General features: G+C 35.6%; 1 protein-coding gene across 7 annotated transcripts; it reads left to right on the top strand.

Annotated features, from left to right (window-relative positions):
- Positions 1 to 3,122: 3,122 nt before the first annotated feature.
- On the top strand, positions 3,123 to 8,877 carry LOC112291641 (uncharacterized). 7 transcript variants are annotated; one of them, XM_024539346.3, is made up of 3 exons: positions 3,123 to 3,939; positions 4,633 to 8,220; positions 8,507 to 8,877. In XM_024539346.3, the coding sequence occupies exons 1-3, from the start codon at positions 3,778 to 3,780 to the stop codon at positions 8,531 to 8,533; spliced, it is 3,777 nt and encodes a 1,258-aa protein (XP_024395114.2). In that variant the 5' UTR covers positions 3,123 to 3,777; the 3' UTR covers positions 8,534 to 8,877. The 7 variants fall into 7 exon arrangements, with proteins under 7 accessions (XP_024395114.2, XP_024395115.2, XP_073395017.2 ...); XM_024539347.3 differs by having other exon boundaries at positions 8,513 to 8,877; XM_073538916.2 differs by having other exon boundaries at positions 3,163 to 3,631.
- The last annotated feature ends 1,185 nt before the right edge of the window (positions 8,878 to 10,062 follow it).

Below are 10,062 nucleotides of genomic sequence, written 5' to 3' on the forward strand. Positions count from 1 at the left end.
ATTTTTCAAGAATTTTTTTAGAAGATTTCAAGACCTTAATAAAATTAAATTTTACTACCTTGGGAGCCATTATAAAGAAATAAAGCAAGATTTTGAGGCCATTCAAGTTTTTCAGTCTCATTGGATGTTTTTAAATACCATGGTGAAGTCAAAAATGCAAAAAAAAAAGTTTTACTAGTAGAAAATAGAAGGACTAGCAGTTAATCTAGTCCTTATAGAAAGAAAAGTGTATAAGTCCCATATAGATTATAACACCATGAATATACATAGGAAGATAAGACTAAGGCCTTGTGGCCTCTCTTAACAATCTATATATACTACTTGTGAGCCTTGATGAGGCTTAAATTCTTGATCTCTTAAAACAAGTCATTCTTGAAGTAAAAATTATTTACTTAACTTTTCTATTATTTACCTTCTATCTTTAATCTGTCATAACATGCTCATAGTAACTTCGATTTATATGTTTTTTATGTCATTTAAAAGATAAAAAAAATCTATTTAGAAATATTTATTTTTTATTTTTTATTTTTACTTTTCATTAAGTGAAATTCCAATAAACAGACTATGATTAGTTTTGTAATGTATAATTACTTGATTACATTTGTTTACTTGTTTTGTATTATTCTTCTTTGTTCTTGTTCTTACTACTTCTACTTTACATGATCAATTATAAGAAATTCTTAATTGAGGCCATCTTATAATTTGGATAGAAAGAAAAATTTATTCTTATATCCATTCCTATAGCTAATTAAAAATCTCAATAAATACTAATCAAACCATTAGTCTCAACTCAAATTTCTTCTACATTTCAATTTCTAAGAAATTAAGAAGTATATAAAATTTTAGAAAATTCAAACTCACCAATCAAAAAAATAGATTCTAAACCTCTTAGATGTTGGCCACACTTTTTTTCTAAGCCAGATGTTGAACTTTCAGTAGCAATTTTTCTTTACTAAATTATTCAATTACTTTAAAACTTAGCTATTATGTAGATTTTTAAGTCCAAATTTTTTGCACTAATTTTTGCTTTAATTGAATTAACAAATTTTTCAAGATCATAAAAATCCTCACTAATCCTAAATTTAATAAATCTAAGATCCTAATCCAATAAAAATTTCTTATCCTTGAATTTAACAATTCAATTAATATTAAAAAATTTAAATACATTGAAGAAAAACTCAATAACAAATTTACGAATTTCCACTTATAAATGTGCTACAACACTCACACCATACTCAAAATTATAAACCTCTTTTTATTTCTCAAAATCAAAAACCACTAAGTACATCTCTTACTTTGAAAAGCCTTCAAACACTTAATATATCTACAAATCACATGAAACCAATTCTAAAAAAACCCCTTGCCTCTTTGCTCTCAAATCCTTCTTTTTGATCAACCAAAGAACCTTAGAATTACAGTAGATATACAATTTTGTGCCTCAAGGTTTGATTTTAATCCTGATTAATAATTAGTCTTTTCTAGATATTAATTCTTGGTATTTTGAGAGAACTTTTGCTAAAACTATTCTTAACTCCCTCTTGTAGAAGCCTATATTATTTATTTTTTTAATCTATTTAGTTTTTCCTTATTTATGGCCTTACAAAGTAAATAGAAGCCTCTTTTACAATAAGGTAGTATAACTACTTACTAATTTTTACTACCTCCTTGTCTATTATCTATATTTCTAAGTTAATTTTAAAAAAATATTTTCATTTAATCTCTTCTATAATATAATCTTTCCTTTCTTCTTTCACCTAATGGCCATGTTACAAGACACTATTGGCTTAGGCTCCATCCTAGTGCATAATTAGAAATTTTTTGGTAAATTATTACACATAGGAGTGGATTTGATGTTATGGCAAAATTGAGGATTATGTGTGCTATTATCAAGAATATGGGGGTATCCTTGATATTTCAAGAAATCTCAAAGATGTTTTTGAAATTTTCGCAAGAATCAAAAGAAGAATGAAATCCAAGTGAACATCCAAAAGAGACTATTTTGAACACCATATTTTTCATTATGCACAATCAAAACTCTTGGTAAGGGTATTAAAACTAGTAACCATGCATACAAACAAACACACATGTTTTTAACAAAAGAGCCCTACACTCAAACAAACACACTCAAACAATAGCATACATGATATTGATTATTAATTGGACACAAATTACAATCAATCAAAACCAACATAATAAAAAGAGAAGGGTCCACCAATCTAAACTGCCGGTCCAAATTAGAGACTTGCAGAAGATTTGCCAACAAAATGGAAATCAAGGCAATTTCAAGAGACATTAATGGTTTTGGAAATGCCTTATATGATTGCAGGGCAACAGAGTAGTTGTATGTGGAAAAGTTTATTCGGGGCAGTTTAAAACTGGCAAAGTTGTTGGAGGCAGTCCCAATTGGCAGCTACAGATGACCAATATTTTATTCTATTTTTGTCCATCAGCATAAAGTCCTGTTGCAGGGATGATTCAACAAAACACATTATTTCTGATATTGTTTGATCAATGAAAATAAATATATATATTTATTGTATTTTTACTTTTTATAGTTCAATAAAATTGTTATCAACATTTTCTCGAAATATAACTTGAAAAACTAATATTTTTCTAAAACTTGAATCTTTAGAAAAATCCAACTGACTTTGTTGCTTAATTTGGTGAACCCTGATTCTCATTTATGCAATTGAACATTTTTTTAATGTAAATTCTTCTCTAATCATATATATAATGCATGACATTATTTTCATCTGTACCAATTCAAAACTATAAACATTGGAAACGACCCATAATATCAGCAATATTTATTTCAAAATATCGAACTTATTGCCAGCAATACCGACACAATTATGTTCTTGTGCATCCATCCATCCAAAGCAACCAGGAAGAAATAATTCTTTAGGATGACAAAATATGTCCATGATTTGATATCATTCGCATAACTTACAACGACTCTTATCTTGTATCCCATTCACAGACTTGCACGCATCTTGAAGCAGTTATCTCGATCGATGAAGAGAAAAAAGAAAACGCATGGAATTAAAACCCTACATTAAGCCCTAAAAAAAACTGTTTGCAGCAGTCGGAAAGGAAAGTCTGCACTGAATTTTCTCTTGTGCTGGAGGCCATCGAAATCCAGTACAGACGCGGATCTCTTGATTGACCGCTTCCGATAAACCTTCGTCAGTTTGTGAAGAAAAGTCGTCGTCTGACGGACACTTGATTCTTCGGAGCCTTCGAGGATTGTGTCGTCGTCGTTCCTCGGAGTCCTGTTCGTCCCCAGTTCGACAGTTCGAGAAAAACCTTCACGGGAGAGGTCTCATGAGCAACCTGCGTCGACGTTGAAGTTCGGCAATCTGATGCTATGTCTTGTTTTTTACAAGAATACAGTACTTGATACCCACCTCTGTCGCAGAAGGCACCTGTCGTTTCTAGTGGAATGTAACCAACGAAGAGTGTGTAGGTCTTAGTGATTCAATGTGTCGCTTGGTTGCTGTAGACCATTATGGATCGTGAACATTATGGATTGCTATTTAATGTCATGTGGATTCCGTTGTTGTTTCTGGCTTGGCCATGGATAAGTCTTCGCCGACTGAGGGCTGCGCACACGAGTTTCAGTCGCTTCATCGTGAGGACCTCCTTTCCCTGCTATGATTTTTGACAAGAGGATTAGAATTCTATTTGTTACAATAGCCATGACCGTAGCTGAATATATGAACATTCTCTACTTCAGAAACTCGATGCCGACAGGCAGATAGATGAGTCACTCCAAAGATGTGTGAGGGGAGGAGTTCTAGCTTTCATGAACGGGAAAGGTGCATGAAGAGGACAAACTTGTGTAGTATGAGAATTGAGGTTATAAGGAATGCTCTTTTAGAGCGGCAAACTTGGTTCATGGTTTGGTTTCGCATGATTGGCATCCTAAAATCAACTGAGGTAAGAGTTGTGGTTATTTTCGGAGTCGTGGCTCGTTGTATATCGAGGAAATCACAATGACTTGGACTACCTTGCGAATCTGCTTCTTGTGTTTATATTTTGCAACAAATGTTGTTTTGATGCTTACAGCAAGAAGCTTTTTGTGTTTCTCAAATGAGGGCGCAAATGTATCTGTCTCCTGTGAAAAGAGACACTCCGGAACCTGTTTGAGTGGTTGCTTGTGAGCTATTGGTTTGATTTCCGTCCAACGTGGTTTAGCTTGTGCGATAGGTATCTTTAAGATGAGCCCCGCGAAGTTATGTCCACCAATGAGGGCTTTGCATGTGAACTCATAGTTTTTCAAGGACCGTATTATTTTAGTTTAGTGTTGTTGTTGAGCGATACTGGCGTGACCATGGTTACAATTCCATCAGCCTTGGATTAAATTATTGGTTTGTGACCAATTTTACAGCATAGGATTTTGCTTAGCTGTCGGTGTATGATGAATGTTTTGACCCTCGGTGAATTTATATAGCAATACCTAAGATAATATTCCTCGTATTCGTGAAGATTACCACGCTCTGTTTCGTATGGATGTGTGATTACTCAATGCTCATTTCCTCTTATTACCAATTTTTGCACTGCAGGTTTCCTTGTACACCTCTGCTGCTACTTGAATCCTAAAGTGTTTATTTTCAAACCAATATTCCACAGAAAAACGCTTGGAGTTTACAAATGGCTGCTGCCGACTACTCCAAAACTGATCACTCCAAATTTGTGTTCTCCGAAGCTGACTACTTGGATCTTTCAATAAAGTCTATTCACGGAGGGAATTGCTTGGTACATGGTGGAACGCTTGAACTGTTCGAAAACCTTTGTAAGTATTTAGTTGAGGAGCTTGCGAAAACGAAGAACTTCTTAGAATCTCGATCTAAAGAGTTATCCAAACTGCATGATGTTTGTGATAGGCGGCGAGTGGCTCTGCTACAGCTGTACCTTGTAATTAAGCAGGCTGAAGATCTGCTGCAGAAGTGTTGTGAAAGCCAGGAATCAGCATGGCCCGAAAGAGCACTTACATTGCTTGGAATCAGGGAGGAGATTTTAGATATTCTTCTACATTTATGGTGGTGGGAAGCAATACTGGATTACGTATGGATCATTTCTACTACGAGTGCGTCGTATTCACAAATGCGGGAGGTAGAGGTGGAACATTTGAAGAGAGAAGTAGAATTAGAACATGTGAAGCTTGCAAATCAAGCCTTCGAGACAATGCTGGCTCATTTATCTTCTAGAGGCAGCAAGCTCCAAGAAGCGGCTGACAAAGATAGGGAACATCTACTAAATAAGCTTCTGGAATTACAGACAGCATGCACCGGTAGATCTGAAGAAAGCCATGCGGACCTGCTTTCACTACAGGTGTTGTCTCTGCTGAAGGAAGACGAGGACGTGAGTAGGAACAACCCCAAGCTGAATGAGTACACATGCAAGGCAGCCATAGGACTAGGTTGCTTTGGACAAGTGCTTCAAGTGATGTGGTGTGGTTACGATTGTGCTGTGAAGATTATTGACAATCCAGATGATCGGTGCGAATCTGATAATTTAGGAAGGTTTCATCATCCACACATTGTGCAATTTTATCGCCACTGGAAGACCGGCCCCTCCAGCAACCCAGACCTACCTCCTCGATCTCACATGCTGATGGAACGTATGCCTTCAGACTTAGCGGAGCACATTCGCCGTCTGAAGGAAAGAAAAGTTTCTTTTTGCGGGAATATTGAAGATTTCACAGATAATTCTGAACGAACCCCAGTGTTGCCCTTCTCAATTACAGTGACCATTGACATCATGCTCCAAGTTGCAAAAGCTATGTGGCAGATGCACAGTCAAGGCGTAGTTCACAGAGATTTGAAACCCGGCAATGTGCTAGTGAGACAGGTGCGTGTGCCTGAGCTCGCTTCTCTGGGCTTCCTAGAGGTGAAATTGGGAGACTTTGGACTTTCCAGGGAGAACATGGTATCTTCGCATCCAAACGTGCTGACTGAAAATGTAGGAAGCTCTCTATATCGTGCACCAGAGTTGTCATTTAAGGAATATGTACGAGGCGGTAAAAACTATCCCTTTAAAGGTGACGTGTGGAGCTTTGGCATCATGTTTGCAGAGATTTTAAGTGGAAAAATTCCGTATGGAGAATTCATGCGACTGGGTGATCTGAAGGACAAATTAATGAATGGTGCACGGCCATGGATACCAGAGCATTGTCCAGACTACTTGAAATTTTGTATCCAGAGTTGTTGGGATTACGATCCTAAGAAGCGGGCAACATTTTCAGATATTTGGGGGATGCTTAGGGTTGCAAAACTACGGAGCTTAGGTATTTTGCAACAAAACTATGACTTGTTTGCGTTTGAGGATCACAAGGGCGATACCAGAATACTTACCACAAACCCGACAAATGGAACAGCACTACCAGAACTGCCAGAAACATCACTCGTACCTCAGGTTGTTTCAAGAGCCGTGGCCATGGCCGACTACTCTCAGGTTGACTACTACAGAGAAGCTTTATCGTCCATAATGCTGGTACAGAACTTAGTAAATGGCCAACAGGTCCAAATTAACTCGCATCAGTGTCAATATCTATCTGCACAGTTTGCAGACACAAAGAATTTGCTGAAAGCTAAGGCTGTCCGTCTCAGGTCCATTTCCAACTGTGACGACATCCGACGAAAAGCTCTGTTGAAGATGTGTTTTACGATGAAGCGAGCTGAGAAGCTGGTGCGGAATTGCTGCTGCGAGCTGGAAACTTGGCTGGAATCAGCAGTAACTTTGGCACACATCATGGACGACATTGTGGACATCCTTCTGGATTTGCGATGGTGGACGTCAATGGTGGATATTGCGGTTGCATCAGTGACGTGCCTGTCAAGCGACCAGCAGGTTGAATTAGGTCTTCTAAGAGATGCAGAAGCACAGCTTGAAAGGTTGTTCAAAGAGCTACATTTGCCCAACAATGTCCTGGAAGGTGCTGCTATCGAAGATAAAGAACAGCTATTGCGGAGGGTGCGGGACTTGCAGAACTCGTATGCTGGCACAAACCTAGATGACCAACAGAACCTCGAGTACCTGGTAGCGGGTCATGTGCGGTCCCGGCTGGAGGACACTGAGAATGCGACGATGATAGATTTGGATTTAAATGCCTACGAGGAAGGGAAGTTTCTCGGAATAGGTGGTTTTGGCACAGTTATGAATGTGAAATGGTTAGGGCGCAGATGTGCACTGAAAACGCTTAACCATGTGTCCAAGAAGGAGGCCGCCTTTCTAAAAGTTTGTCAGCACCCACACGTTGTTCAATTTCTCCGGTATTGGGAAGCTCCTTTTGGGTCTAAAAGTCATCGTGTATCTCAAGCTGACGAGTGCATGCAATCTCAAATTTTGACGGAGCTTTTGCCTACGGATCTTTTCAAACATCTGAAACTAGTGGCGGAGCTCAAGGAAACGAGTCAAGAATCAAAATCCATGTTTGGGTCATGGTGGAGACCTCAATCCACTTCCGAGTCGCCAATTACTGATGATGTTGTTATTGATGTTATGCTTCAAATTGCTAAAGCAATGTGTCATCTGCAAAACAAAGATGTCGCACACATGAACCTGAATCCTCATACCGTTTTGGTTAGAGCAGTTAGTATGGATGAAATACCAGAGCTCAACTCCCGCGGACATTTACATGTGAAACTAGCAGGTTTCAGTGTAGCAATGAGGAGCTCCGACGAACTTCCCTTCAATGTGGGCAGCAAAGTTTACGGCGCACCAGAGGTTTTCATCAAAGAGGGCTTTTCAAAGGAGACGTCTCCCAGTAAAGCTGATGTGTGGAGTTTTGGTATCACGTTCTCCGAGATTCTCAATGGAAGGCCACCATTCCAATTATCGAAAGATTTGATGCTTGGAGAATTGCAAGGTAAAATAAGAAAAGGTTTGAGGCCTACGCTGCCGGAGAATTGTCCAGATTACTTGAAGTGGTGCATTGCTAATTGCTGGGATCAACGTCCTGAGGACAGACCAAACTTCACAGATTTATTGAAGATTTTAAGACTAGCACAAGTCCGGAGCCTAGGTATCGTTAGCGACAACTACGACCTTTTCACTTACAGGACAAGGGATGGCATGAGAACATTACCCCCATCGAAGAAAACACCTGCATCTGTGCGTGCACTTGGACTAAATCCACTGGAAGGGTCTGAAAACACATCAAGCTTTTCTCTTGATCATCCAGGATCGTCATCGCTTGAATCCAAGAACAAACAATTGGTAAACTTCTGTATGTGACCACTATGGTGACTGCGGCTTCACAATTTTGCCTTCCCTCAAGATTGTATCGTATTCTCTAGTTATCATTCCTATGCTTTCATAGATCAAAAGAGACTAGGATATTCTTTTGTTCTACACATTTTTGTGCTTTCGGTTTTAATTAGTGGGTTTCAAAGGTTTTTAACTAGTGGGTTTGAATAACTGAACTTTTGTGAAAGTTAAGGACTGGGCACCTTTTGCAGACGGAGATGAAGAGATGAAGGTCTAATGTATATTGTGCTTGTAGGAGCAGTTGAATGCGACATTCCATTGACAATGGCAGTAACAATGTAAGAGTTCGTTGTCAAGAAAACCAACTGAGTTGGCCATTGCTTAGTCCATGTAATATGGAGGATTTTTAAATGAAGTAGGTGCATTTGTGAAGAAGGGACTATGGTAAGTGATGTGGCCTTTAGATCTTTGAAATTGCTGACTAGCTAATAATTTATTCACAAATTTATTAAAAGTATGTATTAATAGAGATGTTTGTTATTTTTTCTTTCTTTCTTGTAGTTTTTGTAATAAGAATGTAACATTTTTAAATGTGTTGCTTGCAACCAATTGCATTATGTATATATAAATTTACTTATGTATAAACTCATATATGTAATATCTAAATTTTGGAGTTTTAGATTTATGTATCCTAGTAGAATTTCATTTCAAAGGATTGTTCAATCCTTTTTTTTGAAGAATTCTTGTAATTTATGATATGTGCAATAGATTTGATTGATTGTGGGTTTACACAAAATGATTGCATTGTATATTTTAAAACTTGTTGATTTTGATTTGGTTTTAAAAATAACTTTATTATCTCTTTTGTGTATGTGTTTATATATATATATATATATATATATATATACATATATTTATGTATAATATTTTGTTGACAATGTATTAACACCTATTCATGTATTAAATTCTTTAATTTCAAAAAGATCAAAATATCTAGTTTTTACAAAATGTTGTAAAAATCAATATTATTTTGTCCTCTAAATGTTATAATGACAAATTAGAATAGCTATTGTGATGTATAAAGAAAATAGAGAATCTTGAATTATGCCTAAAGTATTAAAAGTTGATGATAAGATTGAAGATTTTCTTAATTTTACTCCCACATTAATTAATTAATTAATTAAAAACATAATCTAAAAGCCATTCAATAACTACAAGGCTTGTATATCAAATATCAAAGTTAGAAGATGTATTTAAAACAACTTTTTAGATGTTAAAATCCAATGAAAGAAGTTTTCATATCCAAAGTCATTGATAAATTTTGTATGAGTTTAAAAAACATCTTTGAAATTATTTGACAAAGATGTTTTTTTTATCTAACTTGTATTCACATATTTTTACTTACTTCTATATACTTAAATAACATGAACATTTAAAATTGTTTTCAAGCGTCATATTGTAATTTCTATAACATAGTAAGTCTTTAAAAAAATTTAAATAAAATTCTTATAAGTTTAATTATTATAAGTAATATTTTTTAATTAAAATTTATTCTATCAATAATAGATGTAAGATTTATATGAATGTATTTGATATAGATCATATATTTCAATAATAGATTATTTAGTTTTAAAATATTTTTAAATATATTAATTGATAATATATTCTTACATTTCAAACAATAGATGAAACATCTTAATTTTTTATGTCTTATTTTTTTCTAATGCATCTTTTATTCTGAATTCTTTGTAATTATTAATTTTAATTCAATAAAATAATCATTGTCTCCTTTTATATATAATTAATTTTTTATAATATTCTAAAAGATAAATATATAAAAATAAAATATAT

This window comes from Physcomitrium patens, chromosome 14 (assembly GCF_059467195.1).
Source record: "Physcomitrium patens ecotype Gransden chromosome 14, ASM5946719v1, whole genome shotgun sequence".
Taxonomy (NCBI): domain Eukaryota; kingdom Viridiplantae; phylum Streptophyta; class Bryopsida; order Funariales; family Funariaceae; genus Physcomitrium; species Physcomitrium patens.

Bases quoted from the DNA above. Each gene is read 5' to 3' on its own strand.
- LOC112291641 (XM_024539346.3), top strand. From the start codon at position 3,778: ATGTGTGAGGGGAGGAGTTCTAGCTTTCATGAACGGGAAAGGTGCATG. The intron at 3,940-4,632 runs GTAAGAGTTGTG...AATATTCCACAG, and splicing joins GCATCCTAAAATCAACTGAG to AAAAACGCTTGGAGTTTACA. The intron at 8,221-8,506 runs GTAAACTTCTGT...TTGTGCTTGTAG, and splicing joins AATCCAAGAACAAACAATTG to GAGCAGTTGAATGCGACATT.